The sequence below is a fragment of the Vipera berus genome (assembly GCF_964194415.1).
Source record: "Vipera berus genome assembly, chromosome: Z".
Lineage (NCBI taxonomy): Eukaryota > Metazoa > Chordata > Lepidosauria > Squamata > Viperidae > Vipera > Vipera berus.
This window is the reverse complement of record NC_138205.1, coordinates 36,028,939-36,049,156: the sequence shown is the minus strand read 5'-3', so window position 1 is coordinate 36,049,156 and position 20,218 is coordinate 36,028,939. Positions and strand designations below refer to the sequence as shown.

The 20,218-nt window shown below is 35.0% G+C and overlaps 1 protein-coding gene across 2 annotated transcripts in view; it reads left to right on the top strand.

Moving 5' to 3' along the window:
• Positions 1–20,218, top strand: part of NPEPPS (aminopeptidase puromycin sensitive) — a 123,770-nt gene that overhangs the window by 43,295 nt on the left and 60,257 nt on the right. For both annotated transcript variants that reach the window (XR_014028582.1, XM_081344831.1), the window contains exons 4-11: positions 2,759–2,880; positions 3,120–3,227; positions 6,728–6,928; positions 8,436–8,532; positions 8,642–8,675; positions 12,260–12,374; positions 17,309–17,473; positions 17,688–17,792. Coding sequence is in view for 1 of the 2 variants with exons in the window: in XM_081344831.1 (XP_081200957.1) it covers positions 2,759–2,880; positions 3,120–3,227; positions 6,728–6,928; positions 8,436–8,532; positions 8,642–8,675; positions 12,260–12,374; positions 17,309–17,473; positions 17,688–17,792 (947 nt within the window). In the remaining variant the exon portion in view is untranslated. The remainder of the gene's footprint in view (positions 1–2,758; positions 2,881–3,119; positions 3,228–6,727; positions 6,929–8,435; positions 8,533–8,641; positions 8,676–12,259; positions 12,375–17,308; positions 17,474–17,687; positions 17,793–20,218) is intronic.

Genomic DNA, 20,218 nt, shown 5'->3' with positions numbered 1-20,218 from the left:
AAATGACAAGGAAAAATACATCAATTATATCAATAACTGGACTGTGAAACAAGGAAGTAAAGCAGGAAAAATTTACAAAACGTGAACAGTCAAAAATAATTGTAAATAAATAACAAAGATAAAAAGATAGTGAAACATTTTGCAAATGTTTCAATCCTTCTGTAACCCTTTTGTAAAGAGAAAATATTCAGGGATCAACTTCTTAGAATCTGAAGTGTGACAAGCAATAGATCAATTGTGAAAGAGGAAATATTGTGCACGCTAAAATTTGCTGAATTTTAAATAGTTGCAGAAGAAGATGCAATTAAGGTGGTAACAGCTCTGTGTCAATAATTATGCAAAAAGACTGGTCTAAAGATTGGTGAAAGTATTCTTGTATGAGAAAAAAGGCAAAAATTAAAAGGGTACATAATAAACTTACATTAATTCATATAAGCAAAGTTTTGATTAAGATCTTAAAAAGAACAGTTATACATGAAGAATCAAGTTAAATTAACTAGCAGGACATAATAGATAAGTAATGTAAAATGGATAATGCAGAACACGAAAACACAAGAAAACACATGAATCTTTGCTTCATCGACTATAGCAAGGTGTGGGGAAAATCAGTCTTTAAATGAATGATATGGACTGCATCAAATTGATTTATAGAGATGTAAACATTTTGGCTTTTTAAGTACAGTACAACTTGTTATCTTATTAAAACAATTCCTATAGATTTGTCCTCAAAGTGTCAGTGTTTTCTTTTTGGCATCAGGCATTTCCAATTTTACTGCTGTTGATTTATGGGAGATGCTTTCCTCTCTTGTTTTATTGTTTTATTTATTTTCCTTTTGGTTTATTGCTTATAACTCTGTTTTCTTCAAGATACAGATAACTTACAACAAGGTGCTTAGCAACCATTCAAAATTATAGTAGATATATCTTGGGGCTTTGGGTGCCTGGCAACAGGGTAGTGTCCTGTGATCGCTTGACCACATTTAATGGCACTTCTGTCAAAAACTGGCACTTCTGATTTTCGGCAAAAACATGCCCACAGCTAAAAACAGAAAATGGATTTTTAGAAACTTTCCATAAGAGATTCCTGCATGGCCAAATGGGAATTTTTGAGGAATCAGCCCCAACGTTAAATTAATCTCATGCAGTATTAGTGGAATAGCATTTTAATGTTTTCCTTATATCTAAGCGGCTTACATCTTCACTAAAGATATAAAATTCTACTATTTTTTCCCCGTCATGAGATACTTTCTAATCTGCTAAAGAAGAGGTTCATGATAGACCTAGCATATCTGTATCCTCTGTCTTCTGATTTCCTGGCTGTTTCCATCCCGAAACCATTTTTCTTGTTCTGTTACGTTAATATCAGAACTCTTTTAGCATACATCTTTACCTGATTCACCTTCTCCCAAGGAAGATAACTTTTATAGTGCTCAGTGAACTGGAAAACTCAATGCTTTATGAGGAAACCCTTCTATACTTTTCATTGAAGCAAAGTATTCATCTATTTAATTTCTTCCAAAGTCATTCGTGACCATTCTCTTGAATCTCAACACCACCTTTCCCCCCCCTAACCTCTCAACATTACTGAAAATATTGTTTCATTCTTTGGATGTTTATTTTGTTCTCACTTCTTAACTGGGAATGGACAGCACCATTCGTGCTGCTGCTGCTTTACCTATTTTTGATCTAATTCATTCCCATATTGGAGTTATGCTGGACAATTACATAAGGTCAGCCCTGTACCTTCATTCAACATTATAGACTAGACCTTTGATTCCAGAAAGATGCTGTTCTGTCTTCACTCACCTTATGATGACCAGATTCTTCCTCAAGTAAGAAGCTTTAACAGACTTCACTCATCAATATGAATTATCAAGACCACAAAGAAAAAGAACTGCTTATTATCTATGAAGGGACGCGGTGGCTCAGTGGGTTAGGACGCTGAGCTTGTCGATCAGAAGGTCGGCAGTTTGGCGGGTCAAATCCCGAGTGCCGTGTAGCAGAGTGAGCGCCTGTTACTCATCCCAGCTTCTGCCAACCTAGCAGTTCGAAAGCACGTAAAAATGCAAGTAGGAAAATAGGGACCACTGCGGTGGGAAGGTAACAGCGTTCCGTGCGCCTTTGGCGTCTAGTCATGCCGGCCACATGACCATGGAGACGTCCTTGGACAAGCGCTGGCTCTTTGGCTTTGAAACGGAGATGAGCACCGGCCCCTAGAGTCGGAAACGACTAGCACTCATGTGCGGGGGAACCTTTACCTTTACCTTTACCTATTATCTATGAATTTATATAACCCATCTTTCTCTGCATGGTTTCATTTTTTCTTTTGTTAATGTAGTGTTGGTCTTAAGAACTAATTACTGAGAGCTGTGTCTAGTCATATGGTACACCTGGTGAGCAGGATTCTCTATAAACTATATTGTGAGCTCTAAAAGATTCCAGTCAGGTTTCTGTACAAGCATGTAACTTACGTGTGTGAATTGAATAGTTAAGTAGTCAAAAATTGTAATTAAAGTAGCTTATTTTCATGTGCCTTCCAAATCTCCTATCATTTACTCATTTATTGTTCCTTTATTATCATATTATTTCACCTTTTATCAGTCCTGTATTATTCGAGCTAATCTTCAGAGTCCCAGAGTCTGCATACTTTGGAAACAGTTGTATTTTTACTTCAACTGTGCTTAAATATACTGGGTTTAGCATCTTCTTTTTCAGTAAGGATAATAATGTGTGTGTGTGCTTTTTTTAAATAACACAGGGATGGGAACACTAAAGATAGATTTTGTTGGAGAATTGAATGACAAAATGAAAGGATTCTATCGAAGTAAATACATCACCCCTTCTGGAGATACTCGGTTTGCTGCTGTTACGCAATTTGAGGTATGAAATCTTTTGATTTATAGTTTACATGTCCTGTTAATATTAATTGGATGTGTCAAGTTGGTATTTTTTTTATTCTCTTCAGTTTCTGCTTGTGCCTCTTTTTTACCAATAGTTTTCCAAAAATGTGTGTGTGGATGTGTGTGTGTCCTTTTGAATATTGAATATGACAGTTCTTGGATCTGTCAGAATGCCTCAAATATTTTGGCTTCTTAATGCTGTTTTTTTCTTTCTTGCAGGCCACTGATGCTCGCAGGGCCTTTCCTTGCTGGGATGAGCCAGCTATCAAGGCAACTTTTGATATTTCATTGGTGGTTCCCAAAGACAGAGTAGCTTTGTCAAATATGGTAATTAATTTAATAACTTAAAATCCTATTACAAAGTGGTTTGATTAAACAGAAAAATGTTATACAAGACATGGCCTAGGTTTGGATTGCATGGCTTTTCTGTGGTGCGATAAAGTTAAAATTAATGTAGCTTTTCAAAAAAAATCACTATTTTAGAAGTGCCATATTGAGAAAATGGAATAGATATTAATTCAGATTGTACCCCCAAAGCCTTTATGGGTTTCAGTAGGCAAAGACAGATAGTTAACATAGAGATAGATGTTTTAATAAGAGCACAGAGGATATAAGGTGAAATAAAGAGATCAATTATATACAGAGCAATATAGTTTTCAATAGTTTTCATATGTACTTAAGAAAATAATCTGTGGTAGATAACTGGACATTTGGAATTGAATAGCACAAGACATGATTTGAAATTGAACTGTGTACAAATGATGAACATGTAATTGCTAAAATTTATAAACTTGCTGAAATTTGAAATGGAAGAAGAACAAGTGAAAGAGTTATGATAAAATGGTATAAAAATTTTGTACATAATATGTTGATAAAATAATGAGAAAATATGTGGCTGAAAGCATTAAAATTTACATTATGCCACAATTTAAAAGAGAACTTTTATAAAATGATGTACTGTTGCCTTAAAACTACAGAATAATTATTTAGAATGTATAAGGATTGACTTATTTGATTTATAGAAAGGACAATAACTACATTTATTAGTGATTAGAAACCCCTTAATAACATTTTGCTGAAAAACATGAACTTGTGTTTTTTGGGTTTGGGATCACAGTTGGCATAAGCTGTTGAGTGAAGCTGTTATTAAGTGAGATGCCCATATGATTTCCAGGATGTTAAGTACACAGAGCAAAGTGCCTGTTAAGTTCAGCTCTCCTTTTTATATGGAAGGAAACTGTTCTAGTGCACAACAGGAATGGAACTAGGATCTTCAGGATCTGAGCTTCATTCATCTACCCAACGTTCTGTACGTGGAAGAGAACTTCTCTACACACAGAATGCAGATGAATTCTGACAGTGTTAAGAAATGAAGCAGATATCTTAAAGATCCCAACTCTGTTCCTGAAACCCATCAAAAGAGTTACCCCTTCCCACTATGTACAGAGGGGAACTTCTTCAAAGGGCTGCAGAAACAGAGTTCAGATCTTTAGGATCTGAGGTCTGTTTCTGCAGCCTTCTGAGGCAGTTCCTCTCAGTTCCTCCGCAAACACTCCTTTCACTCTTGAGGAATGTGGAGTTGAGATTCCTCCTGGCTGGCACCCATTCACCCTCAAAATTGCCTGCTAGCAGGAAATCTCAGCTTTCTGTCAAGACAGCAGTAGCTTGCAAACTTTCCTTGCATTTACCAGTAATTTTCTGGGAAAGCTAGCAGAGAAGTTTGAAAATGACAGTCATATGATTGTGGGTCATTTAGCAACTGGTCATAAGTGTGAACAGGTTGCCATACACACAGAATACAATAACTGACCATGACCATGTGGGGGGAAGTATGCAATGTTTTATAATAGTGAGAAATACTTTACAGGTCTTAAAAGCACAATTTCTGAAACCATCATAGCTTTGATCAGTAGTTAAATTAACTGATGATCAAAATACCTGTATATAACTGGTGGTTCTGTATATTAACTATCTGTCTGTTAGAGGTGGTCCTCAACTTTGTTTAATGACTATTCAAAGTTACAACGGCAGTGAAAAAAGAGACTTATAACTGGTCCTCACATTTACAACCAATGCAGCATCCCCACGATTGTATGAACAAAATTTGGGTACTTGGCAACCATCATGTATTTTTTTTAATTTAATTTAATTTAATTTAATTTAATTTAATTTAATTTAATTATTTAATTTAATTTATTATTTTATTTTATTATTTTATTTTATTATTTTATTATATTATATTATTTTATTTTATTATTTTATTTTATTTTATTATTTTATTTTATTTTATTATTTTATTTTATTTTATTTTATTTTATTTTATTTTATTTTATTTTATTTTATTTTATTTTATTTTATTTTATTTTATTTTATTTTATTTTATTTTATTATTTTATTTTATTATTTTATTTTATTTTATTTTATTTTATTAGTTAGTTAGTTAGTTTTCTATACCGCCCTATTCCCGAAGGACTCAGGGCGGTTTACAGGGCAGCATATAAAAGACAATATAAAAAGATAATATAAAATTAAAATGAATTAAATTAATTAAAGCCCAACAATTAAAACAATATTAAAAAGCTAAAACCCCTTCAGTCCAGGCCTGATAAATCGAAAAGCCAGGTTTTCAGGTCCCGGCGAAATGAATGCAGATCGGGGGCGGTCCGGAGTTCCACAGGTAAATCATTGCTGTTAGGAATTGTTGTGCAGAGGTCTTGTGCTACCAAGGAGTTGCACAGACAAGGAAGGGTACTGAGAGCAGTAAGAGTCACACAGTAACCACAAGAGTACACTGAGTTATGAAAGCAAAAAGTACTTTACTTTTGACGTGGTGTAAAAACAAAAATGCACAGTCAAAAAGAAAACAGTCCAGGTCATATACAATAGCAACAGTCCAAGGAGTATTCCAAATACAAAGTCTTCTTACCGGTCCAGAGGTCAATACACAGTTCAGGTTTATCACAGTAGTAAACCAACAGTACAGCAAAACAGTAATAATAGAGAGAGCAGTAAATTCAAAGAGAGAGAAGCTACGTTCCTAGCTCCCTCTTATGGCCATGAGAACACTTACACACCCTTTGGCCAATTAACATCTTAAAGTCACAACATCATAGTTTATATATTTTCAACCCAACTATGTAGGCTATCACCATATGCCTAACATTTGCAATGTCCTGAAGTCATGTAATCACCATTGCAACCTTCCTAGCCAGCTTCTGGCAAACAGAGTCATTGGGGGAAGCTGGATTCGCTTAATGACCATGTGATTCACTTAACTACTGTTGTGATTCAGTTAACAACTGTAACAAATTGTTACATTTTAAAATTGGGAAGGACTTATTTAACAACTTCCTCGCTTAACAGAAATTCTGGTCTCAGTTATGGTCATAAGTTGAGGATTACGTGTATGAAAAGAAAGAGAATATGTTGCAATATTAGAGAAGTTAAAATATGAATCTAACTGCTGTTAAGAAGATTGAAAGTCATTATAACTTTTTTCTTTCCTTGCACATTATTCATTTACTGATTAACGTTTCTTTCCTTATTTTTTTCTTTCAGAATTTGTATTTTTAGTCTTTAAAAAATCTTTAATAATAGATATCTAATAATAAAGTAAAAATACTGTAAGTTAAAAAAACCAGTGGTACTATATCCTAGAATGAAATTGGAATTGAAGTGTGTATCAGATGAATACAAATGAGAAAGTTGAGATCATGATATTGTAATTTGGCACTGAGAAATAAACCATAATGTACCACTTCTACTTTATAAAATTTAGTGTTGCTTCACATTCAATATATTTAGTCTCTTCATAATTTGTTGGACAGAATATCATTGATCGGAGGCCCTATCCTGATGATGAAAATCTTATAGAAGTGAAATTTGCTTGTACTCCTGTGATGTCAACATATCTTGTTGCTTTTGTGGTCGGAGAATATGACTTTGTTGAGACCAGGACCACTGATGGTGTATTAATCCGTGTTTACACTCCTGTTGGCAAAGCAGAACAAGGGAAGTTTGCATTAGAGGTAAGAGAGGCTTAAAAATCTGTATATCTTGCTGTATGGCAGTTCCTGGAAAACAAAACCAAAGTGTTAAAAAACTTTAATTTCATTTAACTTGCAACTTCAAATGCATGCTTATATATAAAATATGGGAAATTTTAACCATCTCAGACATTAGGATATATAGATAACATATAGTTGTTTGGTCCATGGAGAATTGCTACTTTTGGTCTTGTGTGGAGTGGCACTGCCCCAAACAAACCCAGGATGTAATCTGAGGGTTCTCCTGGACTCATGACTCCTGCTCAAGGAGAAGGTGGCAGTTGTAGCCAGGAAGGCGTTTGTGCAACTATGGGTTGTGAGACAGTTATGCCCTTTCCTGGACCAACAATCCCTACTCAAGGTCACTCGTGCTCTAGTCACCTCCTGTCTTGACTATTTCAACGTGCTCTACTTGGGGCTGCCCTTGAAAAGCATCTGAAAGCTCCAGTTGTTCAGAATGCAGCAACCTGCATGGTTTTGTGTAGTCCTTGGTGTGCACATGTGTCGCTTCTGCAGGAACTGCATTGATTGCCGATTTGCTTCCAGGTGCAATTCAAGGTGCTGGCTCTCACCTTAAAGCCTTTCATGACTTGGTACCGGGTTATCTGAGGGACTGTCTCTTGCTGGTCACATCCACTCAACCATTAGAGTGGTGAGGCAAGGAATGTTCCGTCCCTAAGGAGATAAATTTGGCAGGACCCAAACTCTTTCTTAAGGCCCTGAAGACTTGGTCTTGCCAGTGGAGCCCATCAAACAGCTCATTTGACTATGTGTTGTTGGTGGGTGGGTGTGGGTTTATTGGTTTTTTTTAAATTTTCTATACTGTGTTTTTATTGCTTGTAAGCTGTCTAGAGTGCTGTGAGTGATTAGGCGGCTATATAAATTTTTTAATTGCATAAAAAATGAATGAATGCATATAAAAAGTCTGGAACTTAATCCTTTGCATGTTTGGGTAAAAATGGAGCAAAAATGTATTTCAAGTCATGAGTATTGTCACTAAGCAGTGCCAAAAGCACTGAGTTAAACAGACCACATAAACAGGCAGCTGCCAGTGTTTCATGGTGGGATGAGCTACAGTTCATCAGAATGTAAGGTACATTTTGCCACAAAATTGATCTCAAAGAGATCAGTTGCCATAATAAAATAATTCCCATAATTCTGAAGTTAAGGACTTCAGAGTTACAGATTTCATGTACTTCAAAAGAACTGGGATCTAGAAAACAAACTTTCAAAGAGATGCAATATTAGGTAGTGAACTTCCTCTTATATCTTAAGAACCCTTATAAAAACACCATAGAAATACATTTTGTGATGTGTTATAATTTGGTAAATCATGCATTTATGATATCTTTATTAGTAGAAAATTAAAAATGCGTCAAGCTATCTAGAGGTAAAGATTGATATACAATACCATGGTCTGTTCTAACAAATGGGTAATATAAAGTCAAACATTCTATATTATATTTTTTTCATCTTTTTATTTCTATAGGTTGCCGCTAAAACTTTGCCTTTTTATAAGGACTACTTCAATGTTCCTTACCCTCTCCCTAAAATTGATCTTATAGCTATTGCAGACTTTGCAGCAGGTAACATATATTATATATTTCTAAAGTCTGAGCTTTCTTTACATTATAAAATACTCTGCAGGTTGTTGTGTGTATCAATATCAATAAAACTTTGTATTTATTTTAAAAGGTGCCATGGAGAACTGGGGCCTTGTTACTTATAGGTATGATATTAAAATATTATTTTCATATTCTTATTTTCATGTTTCCATTTCATTAAGGATTTATCAAACAGTTTGTAAAGGAATGAATTAGGTTTCATACTGATTACCATGATGTAGCTTCCTTTAATTTGAACTGTGTTCCATCTTGGGTAGTATGAATTTTCTACATAAATATCTTTTGCAGAAATAAAGAAATATGAATAATGATTCAAGAATCATAACAAAGTTACATTCATATTCATTGCTACACTATAGTGCTACACCTATAAACGTTAGAGCCATGTACTTTGTTTTTTCCAGCCCAGTCATGAAAAGAAGTTAAGTGTTCGATTCCATTTTATTTAGCTTTTTTCCCTTCTTATTCTTGACCCCAGCTTATTGAATCTGTATATTGTTCTACAGTGAGTTTTTACGAGTCCTTATTTTATAATTTTTGACCATTTGTTCCAGACTGTTGGAAATTAAGGCAGTATTAAACAAAGGTACTTGTGGCCTGAGGCTGAAGATAAAGTCATTGCACCACTCCTGCTGTCACATGATTACGATCTGAGTGCTTGGCAACCCATTTACATTTCTAACCTGTTGTCAAACCTCCTATGGTCAAGTGATCACCTTTTGAAGTCTTCCCTGCTGGCTTCCTCAGAAAGTTGATGGGATTGAGGCAAGTCTTTTCACTCTGGTGCTGCAAATTCTCCATGCCAAAATTCAGGCAGGATTTTCAGACTCACAGCAAAGAATTTTGCCTCTTCTTTCTAGGTTTGAAAATTCTCTTTGCCAAAATCCAAGTAGGATTTTCAGTCCCAGAGTGGGGAAACTTGCTTTTCACTTTGGGGCTGAAAATCCTGCTTGGATTTCATCATGGAGGATTTTCAGACCCAGAGCAGAGAGGCAGTTCTCCATCTGCTTATTGATCTGCGATGTCACTTAATACAACTTTCAACATAACTGGGAATGCCAAAGTTGCTGTTGTCTCATTTAACAACTGCTTTGCGCACTGACTGAGGTTTTCAGTCCCTGTTGTCCTAAGTTGAAGGCTACCAGTAGTCCAGGAATGTAAGTTAGGACTAGATCAGCATGTTCATGTGTACATCATTTTTTAATAATCTGTGACTTGCGTATGAAGATTAATGTAATACATTAATATAATGGCATCATCCATTCACTAGAACCAAAGTCTGATACCATGGTTTATTTTCACTTAACAGCTTTATTTTCTGGGCAGATAGAATCCAGGGCATGATATTCTCATATTAACTTGAAAGAAACCAAATTATAGCTGGCTTGAATGTACTTTGATGTGTTTTGTTGCAAAATCAGCCTTTACCATGGCATAGCAAACCAGCCTGCTATGTTTAGAGTTAATGATGATTTATTGACAGCCAAGCATCAAGCTATGCTTAGAAATTCTGGCTTCTTTTAATGATAAACAGTTTCTGTTGAGCATTTAGTAATTGTTACATATCATTCTTGCAAATCCAGTCAAAGCCCTTTTTAATAGTGGGTAGTCACATAAACGGTGTCCAAATTGACAATTTGGGGAATTGGGGAATTCCACAGAAAATTTGTCCAAGTGTGCTTAATATCTCTTTTGAGTCTTTAGACCAAGGGAATACAGAAGAGTTTTCCTTACATTGCTAGCCTCTTTCCAATTGTTCTGCTAGGCATCAGTAATTGTGGTTTTGCTGCTATACAATGTCTTGGAATATATTCTTGTGTTGCCAGGTTTTGACAGAGATTTCTGTTACGGAGAGTCTTGTTTTCTAGTGAACCTAGTAAATGATATAGTCTGTCCTAAAATAATTTAATACTTTTGAGTAGTTGATTAGGTCAATTAATTCCATTTTAGATTTTCTTTGTCATATAAATCCCTCTCATTGATCTAGATAAGTGTACAGATAGTCCTTGACTTACAAGCACATTTTGGACCAGAACTTACAGTTGTTAAATGAGTCATGCCTGATTTTATAACTTTTTTATTGCAGTCATTAAGCGAATCACATCATTAAGCAAATGTGACTTTCGTCATTGATTTTCCTTGTTGGAAACCGCCCAGGAAGATTGCAAATAGTGATCACATGACCTCAGGACACTGCGTTGTAAATACATGCCAATTGCAAAGCGCCTAAATTTTGATAATGTAGCCATGGTGACATTGCAATAATTATAAGTACATGGACCAGTCATAAATTACTTTCTTCAGTATCAACATAAATTAAAATGGCTATTAAATGAATAGACTATCTATATTGGTGGAAAAGAGTCATTATGTTAAGCTGGAGTGGGCAATCTTTTATTAGAGGCTGAGGGCTGTAGTTGATGCAAAATTGCTGAGGAGGAAGGGATAATCTTTGTTTTTCAGGGAAAGGGAAAGTTTGAAGACTTAAAAAATCTATGTGAAATTTATTTCAAAGCTTACATCACAGAAAATGCACGAAAACTGTATAGTACTAAACTGTGCAGTACTACTAATATATGGTAGTTTTGGTTAGAGATGAGCCACATACAGTAACATTGCACGGTGAGTTGATTTGTTGAATAAATCATAGTTGAGTAGATTCAAATATGCCAGTTTATTTCATTGGATTACAGCCTATAGTAGCAGAGTATACTAAGTCACAAGGTTTTTGTTTGGTTTTGTTAAGTGTTCTGTTTTCTAGCACTGAAGAAGCTAAAAGCTCCATTTTAAATGAAGCTTTCAGTCTCTTTATGATATTAACAAAAGAGATGTACGGGAGCACACAAGCATAAATTCAATAAAATTTACATGGATTGTTCTATTAACAATAGTTAATCTATATATAGGATGTAAAAATTGATGTTTTTTCTTCCATACATTTTCTTAGCAATTAATTCATTTTTTTTAATGAAAGTACATATAGCTTTAAGTATAGTCAGAGCTCCAGTTTCAATTCCTGATTAAATACAATTGCAATCACTTTTAGGGTGAATTCTCTTAAGATAAAAAATAGGAAAGAGAAAATATTTAATCTTCCTTTAGCATGCTGACTTTCTAGATAAAAGTCATTTTTAACTACAAGCAAATAATCCCCTATTATATTTTAGTCCTATTTGTTAAATATAAAAATAAATGTTGAAATAAATCATATTGTGGAGTTTTAATAGAGATATTTTGGAGTAAATTTGTACATTTTTGAAAAAATATTAGTTGCTTTACTATAATTAAAACTGGACTGGTCATGGACCATAATACAGATACTTGTAATTCAAATAATCATAGCAACCTATTATTTGCTTAGAGGCATATATTTATTCATATATTGCCCACAGTAAAAAATGACAACAAAGGTTATCTAATCTAATCTACTCTAAATCTACTCAATAGGGAATTTTCTACCTAGTAATGTAATAGACTAATTAGTTTTAGAGGTGTGTATAGGTTCTTCTTTTGAGCATTCTGAAAAATGTGTCTCCTTGTTGCATCTTGGTAGGTATGGAAGAACAATTTTACTGATTCTACAAAAGTTTGGTTAGATGAGTTCTCTAACTTGACTAAGTTTTTAAATTTCACTTTTTTAATGTCACATTGTTACATCTCTGTTTTTCCTCCCCCCCCCCCCATCCAGGGAAACTGCACTGCTAATTGATCCCAAAAACTCTTGTTCTTCCTCTCGTCAATGGGTAGCCCTTGTTGTGGGCCATGAACTTGCTCACCAGTGGTTTGGAAACCTCGTGACTATGGTATTTAAGAAGTATATTTAAGTTACTCAAATTATAACTAAATCCACTCCTATCGTCCTGAGTATCATTAGTCATTATTGTTGGAGGCATCCTATGTTTACTACTGACAATGTACATATCTGCATTTGCATAGTATTATGTTATGTCAGCTGGGAAAACAGTGTGAAGAGATGAAAACATTAAGGTAGATTAAATGGTGAATGTTACCCAGAGTGTCCCCAGTAGAATCAGGTTGAAGTCTGAAGTCAGCATTAATTTGTCTGGATATATCAACTTTAATGTTTATTTATTTTGTATTCATGATGGCTGCTATATTAAGAGAGGGTGGAAATTATCCACCCCAGCTAAATCCAAGTATCCACTCAGGGTAATTTTCCACTTGTGATAGTTATCCTAATAATGCATTACTAGAATAATCAGTTGGGAAATTAATACATCTGATTTCTTTCAATATACACACCACTATTTTTGCCTAAATTTACTACAGGTTTTGGATCAACTTTTACTTACTTTATAGATGGAGAGAGGCATTTTTTTTAAAATGAGGGAGACTAGTTTGGTGCAACTCAGAGCACTCTTTCACATTGTTCCATAAGATAAAAAAAATTCTCAAAATTGTAGATTAGTACAAATCAGTTTTGAATCCTATTTGTATATATTTCATAATTGTATTTTGGTTATTTGGAGAATGGGGATGCAATGGCTCAGTGGTTAAAGATATTGAACTTACCAGCTAGAAAGCTGCAGGCTGGGTTTGAGATCTGAGTGCCATGCAACTGGTTCAGCTGCTGTTCCTGCCCCAGGTCCTGACCACCTGGCAGTTTGAAAGCATGCAAATACAAGTAGATTAATAGGCATCACTTTGACAGTAAGGTAATAGCATTCTATATGCCTTGTTGTATAGCCATGTTAGCCACATGATCACAGAAAATGCCTTTGGACAACACTGGCTCCCTTGGCCATGAAAGAGAGAGAAGCACCATGCCCTAGAGTCAGACACAAATGAACAGAGAAACCTTTACCTTTACCTTAGCTGGAGAAGAGGGATTAAGCAGGAAACTGATGGTTTATCCAGCTTCTAGGGGGATCCACTCTTCACTGCTCACATAAGCTTTATTTCTATATATATAAAGGGAAGAGGTTTTGTAGGGAGAAACTAAGTTATACACTTTCCATTTATGCTATTCAGATAAAATATCTGCTACAGGATTGATTATAAACAAGCAGCAAATACTGGTAACTTATGAAGTAGATACTCATTGATAAATTTCAGGGTGCTTTTGGGATATTTTGTACTTTTTAAGAGATTTAATGTTTTGTTTGAGTTTCCTCCATAATCCTTTTGACACATACATGATTTATGCAAATAAATAGACGTGACCTCTTTCCATGGCATTTGTTTTTGGGGGAATTTATTTGCCGTACATTACTGCTAAGGCCAGTACTGTATTTTGCAAACTATTGTGTTTGCAAACTATTGAGCTTTTATTTTGGAAATTAGCATATATTACTGTAGTTTAAATTGCCTGTAGAAGTTGTGGGTGCCCATCACTGGAAGCTTTTAAGAAGCGACTTGATAGGCATTTATCAGAAATACTCTCTTGTGAGAGCAGTGGGTTAGACTAGCTGACCTCAAGGTCCCTTCCATCTCTGTTACTATTGCAAGCAGAGTTCTACAAATCCCTCCCCCATCTCCCTTTGGGTACATGGCTGGAGACTCTTAAGCTAGTGGTTTTTATTAAAACAACAGTCCTACTCTCCCCACTTCCCTGGGCAGCTGGAGACACTTGAGCTGGTTAGCAGCAGTTGGTTTTTTTAAAAAAAAAATAACTGATGGCTTGCAAGTCCTGCTTAGAGGCAATTTAGTTCCTGAGCCAGCTCACCAGAAACAACTGATCGGCGGCTGGTGGAAAACCCTCCCAGTTCAGTTAACATGGCAGCTATCAGAGGAAATAGTAAGTCAGTTCTTCATTCATTTGACAACCCATTTGATTTTAAAAATTTGTAAAATTGAGTCTGATTAATTTGATGAGTTTGACTTACGAGCCTAATGGCCAGGCTCCATTAGGTTCATACCTTGGGGCCTCCCTATATTGTGGTCATTGTTGAAATGGAAAAGTATCAACCTCAAACCATTTCTTTTTAGCATTTGATTAAGTAGTAGGACATTGAAGAATATGAAGGAAACAGCTTTATGTGACTAGTAAGATAATGCAGTGTTTTGGAGCTAAAAGCAAAAAAAAACCAACAACAACACTTTAGCACCCAGAAGGGCCCATATATAACCTGTCTAAAACTCCTTAAATCAAATTGGTTGTTTTCTCAGATTTTGTTATAGCAATAGAATGCAGATACGTGATCCTGGGAACATATGATTCCAATATGCATGACCTCATACACTCCAGAATACTTTTTGTCAACTCCAAAACACCACACAGCCTTACCAAATAGATTTTCTAACATGTAGAATGAGCCTTGGATAAAGCTGATTGTTTTTTATAGTCCTGATTATACTGGTATTTATTTCTCAGTATGACTTCTTTTTTCCTATATATTTGTGCTTAGTAACTATTGGCACATAGATACCTGAGCAGGAAGAGCTGGTATTATCACTCTGCTGTGATAATATGAGATATTAACAGGCAGAACCATCATGAGTTCATTTCAGTACAAAGGAGAGAAAAGAAATGCTGGCAAACTAATTAAATCTATTCTGAATTTCAAACATAAATGGTTATTTCTTCCTAATATTTTTATGGAGTTGCTTCTTGATTATATTTTAAGAACATGGCTGCAACACTGAATTTCACATATTTTATATTACAGTTTCCATACACAATCCATTTTTCATGTAAATACTATGGGCACTGCTTCATATGGGTCAGGGATAAGATAAAACAAAGTCAGAATGCAATAGAGATAAGGTGTTGGACTAACATTGAAAATACCCAAGTTCTAGTCTGACTTTATCCATGGAAGTACCTGGGTGATTTTAGGCCAGTTTTTTTTATCCCATTTATATCCCGCCCTTCTCCGAAGACTCAGGGCGGCTTACAATCTAAGAAGCACAAATCAATGTGCTTAGCAATAGCCTTCATTCTATGTATATGCCTGCTTATTAGGGCTTTCGGGGGGCCCCAGGTGGCATTTTTACAGTCAGCTTATTGCCCCCAACAATCTGAGTCCTCATTTTACCTACCTCGGAAGGATGGAAGGCTGAGTCAACTTGAGCCTGGTGGGACTCGAACCTGCACTAATTGCAGGCAGCTGGTGTTACTTAAGGAGGCATTAGCCCACTGCTCCACCAAGGCTCTTTATTAGCCAATCTCTGTTACTGTAGAGAAAAATGGAACAAAAAACAGCTTACATATCTTACTTCGAGATGTTGAATGAAAGGTAGAGTATAAATCTAACAAATAAAATAATAAATTGAATAAATAAATGAAGAAAATGCCATATGTTATTGTCAAGGTATGACATGGTTAGGCGCAAGCAGGGAAGGGCCTAATAATATTTCAGATAAACCGAATAATACATATAACAAATTAAAGCAGCAAATTAATACTAATGAAGGATTGTCTAAGAAAATATATGTCAGCATTTTCAATTTTGGCAATGTTTCTTAGTTGCATTACGGCTGGAAGTAAATTTTTCAAGAATCTGAACCCCTATCACAACTGCTTATATCATAAAAGTCAAATTTATTGTTCAATATCTTGTACTTCTCCTTTTTATGTATCAAACCATAACACTTTTTTCTTATTTATTTAATTTTTATGGAAGACTAGACAGTGTATTGCCTGCTTTAGAATCATTGTGTATTTTCCAGAATTTTCCCATCTTTTCTTAACCACTATGAGCAGGTTCTTTATAAACCACTATGTAGAGCTTGCCCCTTCAACACAAGGTTTTTATTTATCTTTCATTCTTGCATAGGATACTAACAAAAACTTTGAGAGTTTGCTTACCTTCTAATATGGCCTTAACCTCTGAGATAATACACTGTATAAAAATAACATTTTCTCTGTGATCAAGCTATAAAATAGGACAACATTACTAGTTTTTTAGAATTGTGTTAATGCTAGTGATGCTGTTTTCCATTAAGCCGTAGAGTTTGGGATTGCCTGTTAAAATCCAAACCACACTGAAAATTGTTACCTTTTCCTTATTGTAGTTATATATCCAGATTTTTTTTAATCCAATGGCAGCATAGTAGTGCTAACATGTTTTATTTGTTGCAAAGAAAACTTACTATATTTGTATTTTTTTAGAAACTATTTAATTTTTTTCTCACTAAATAAAGCATTATTTCAGTGGTCAAATTAGAGGAAAAAGGACATTCCTGTTTAATTTCTCTATGCCATGAATATGTAAGCTGTTTTTTTTATTAAGCTGCTTCTGAGCTGCTTCACTGAGCTATGCTGGCTAGGGAATTCTGGGAGTTAAAGTCCATAAGTCTTAAAGTTGCCAAGGTTGGAGACCCCTGGCTTAGAGTCATTATGTTTCCACAAAAGGTCCAAGTCCAATTCCTCTTGAATTCTGTTAACTGTTTTGCCAGTATTTAGCATTGTATGATAGTTAACCAGATTCTTATCTATAGGCTTGAGTTTCTCGATCTTCTGATCTAGAACTTAATGTGTGATTATGATTCTTCACACCTGACAGAAGACTACAGATTAAGTTTAGAAAGTTGCTGTTTTAAGAAAGAGAATATTTATGCTTATATGTATTTTTTCTCTTTTGCATAGAATTGCAGTTCTACTCTCTGTGGAGTTTTTTTTAAATACAGTCTTCATCTCTGCTAAAAAGATCTAGGGTTATTAATCACTGAGGAAATGTGATATCCCAGAGTCTCATAGCTAAACATTATTTTATGCTTTAAAATGCAGACTAAAATTATTTTTACTGTCAATAATTTTCTTTCTTTTGTTTAGGAATGGTGGACTCACCTGTGGCTCAATGAGGGCTTTGCATCCTGGATTGAATACCTTTGTGTAGACCATTGCTTTCCAGAATATGATATCTGGACTCAGTTTGTATCTGCTGATTACACAAGAGCTCAGGAGCTTGATGCGTTAGACAACAGTCATCCTATTGAAGTGAGTGCCACCTACATTAATTAGTGAAAGTTTTTTTTTCAAATTCTCGCATTTCTTTAAATGGAAATCTGATCATTGAGGAGACAAAGCAAAACAAATTAGCAAATTGTTTGATATCTTAAGCTAAGGGATTATATTGTAAACTGATTTCCTTAATATTTATTCCGTTGCAAGCCTAATCTGTTGTATAACTTACTCCTTTTCTCACATCTAGGTCAGTGTAGGCCATCCATCTGAAGTGGATGAAATATTTGATGCAATTTCTTACAGCAAGGGAGCATCAGTAATTCGAATGCTACACGATTATATAGGGGATGAGGTAAATACACAAACATAATAAAATTTAACTATGGTATTTTTCTTGTCTAGTGGAACTTGTTCAAAGAGTAACTCAGGTGCTGGGAGTTACAAAGCAGAGTGTCAAGCTAAGACTCCTTTTCTTGGTCTTTTAAATAAGATATAGAAAGCATGACTAAGTTGGTAGTTGTGTCCATCCCATATTCCTCATTAATGGTAGGGATGTAAAACTAGTCAGGTTTTGGTACATTTTGGTTAGTATGCCACATGTGCAAACAAAGTCCTGATGCTGTTTTCTGCAAGCTAGGATTTCTCATCAAGAGACTGCTTTCTAAACCAACATACTAACGTGTTTCCCCCTGATTTTTCAGGACACTCATAATATAAGCCCACCCCCAAAATAAGCCCCAATTAATCTCGTCAGCCAGACGGGTGCATTTAGCACCATATTTCCCTGAAAATAAGACCTAACCAGAAAATAAGCCTTAATGTGTCTTTTAGAACAAAGATATAAGACCTGGTCTTATTTTCGGGGAAACACGTTATTTGTCCATGCCTTTCAAATTAGAAGGTGTATACTGTGTAGTTATACACCAAGATACTTAACTAATACAGGTAATCCTTGACTTATGACCACAATGGAGCCCAAAATCTCTGTTGCTGAGTGAGACATTAGTTAAGTGAATTTTGCCTCATTTTACGACATTTCTTTCCATAATTGTTAAATGAATCACTACAGTTGTTAACTTGGTTTCCCTAGTGACTTTCTTGTCAGAAGATTGCAAATGTGATCACAGGACCCCAGGACGCTGCAACCGTCCTAAATATAAACCAGTTGCCAGGCGTCTGCATTTTGATCACCTGACCATGGGGATGCCACAATGGTCATAAGTGTGAAAAATAGTCATAAGTCACTTTTTTCAGTGCAATTGCAACTTTGAACAGTCACTAAGTGAACTGTTGTAAATCAAGGACTATCTGTAATATCTGGTGTTTAGTTGCTATTTTTATGGCTAAAGTATAATTAACAACTGAAATAGTATTCCAGTCTATGTTGTGAATATGGGATTGAAATTCTATCCCTTAGTAAAATAAATGATATATTCAAAAGTTATGATATAGAAATTAAAACTAGAAACAAGTAATAGATAATAGCCAAGAAGATGGCAACTCTTAGCAGAGGAATAAAAATTCACTCTTCATAACAGGAAAAAAGTATTTCTAATTGGAATATAGATATGTCAATTAAGTTTTTATAGATATACTTAAAACATTCTGAGAATTGCTTAACTACAACTTTGAAAAAATTGAACATGGATCTCTGCTCTTGACCCCCGTTCTTGTATAAGGCTAACTTAAGAAGTAGGGACTCTATTCTGTCTGTGTAAGATTTTTTTTAAGATTTCATGATGAACAGCATTGTATTACTATTTATAATTTCTATGTCATAAAGCCTGTAACTCCATTCACAAGAATCCTAGTCAGGAACAACATCTGAGATTACTGTTGAATTTTAAGATGTGGCTAGACAGTATTCCTTTCTCAGGATTAATTTGTATAACCCTGGAGACATGGTGGTTCATTGTATATTTGTAAATTAGAAAATTATAAATTTTAAATTCTAAATATATGCACAATCCATAACTAGATTGTATTTTATTATGATTAATTGAAATACCAAAAAAGCAAATATTATTTATTTTCATCAATGGAAAAACTGGAAAGTTTGTTTCATGTTCTTTGGTTTTAGGTATGCCTAACAATGGGTTTTGTATTTTTCCCCCACATGGATCAATATGTCTTTATATTAAAACAAATAATAGTTTTTAACTATTCAAATAAATTTTTACCTTATCTCTCCCCATCATCAAAATAGTTCAAAAAACCCTTTACTGCATCATTATATAGACAAAAAAGAGCGAGCATGGTACTGTTTAAGATCTGCCATATATGGAGTGTCAAAAGACAGGGATAACATAGCTTTTTCACCTAGTAAGAAATTTTTGCTTTTCTGATACTAAAAGGCTAAAAGCATCCAAACCATTCCAGAGAGGGTATCCCGTTAGTAGCAGGCCAGACCTTTAAATGCACCCTGGGATAATTAATTGCAAAGTGTGTAACAAGATATAATGGCAAAATTTGCCCTTGAAATGAGCTTGGGGACAGGTTAAGACATGGGTGATGTGTTGCGACATATCGCGACTCTTTTTACATAACTGGCAATGGGGTGGGCGTGGCTTCAGTATGATGAAACCGGCCTGTGGGCCAGCAGTTTGACACCCCTGGGTTAAGACAATATGGGTGTCTATACCAGAGCAAGCAGGAGGTACAGATGAGTCTCTAGAGTATTCTTCAAGTGTCTTATTTTAGCTCAGACCAGACTCATCTTTTAATTATGCATTTTTAATATTTTGCAGATATTTTCTAGTATGAGGTCTTACCTAAACT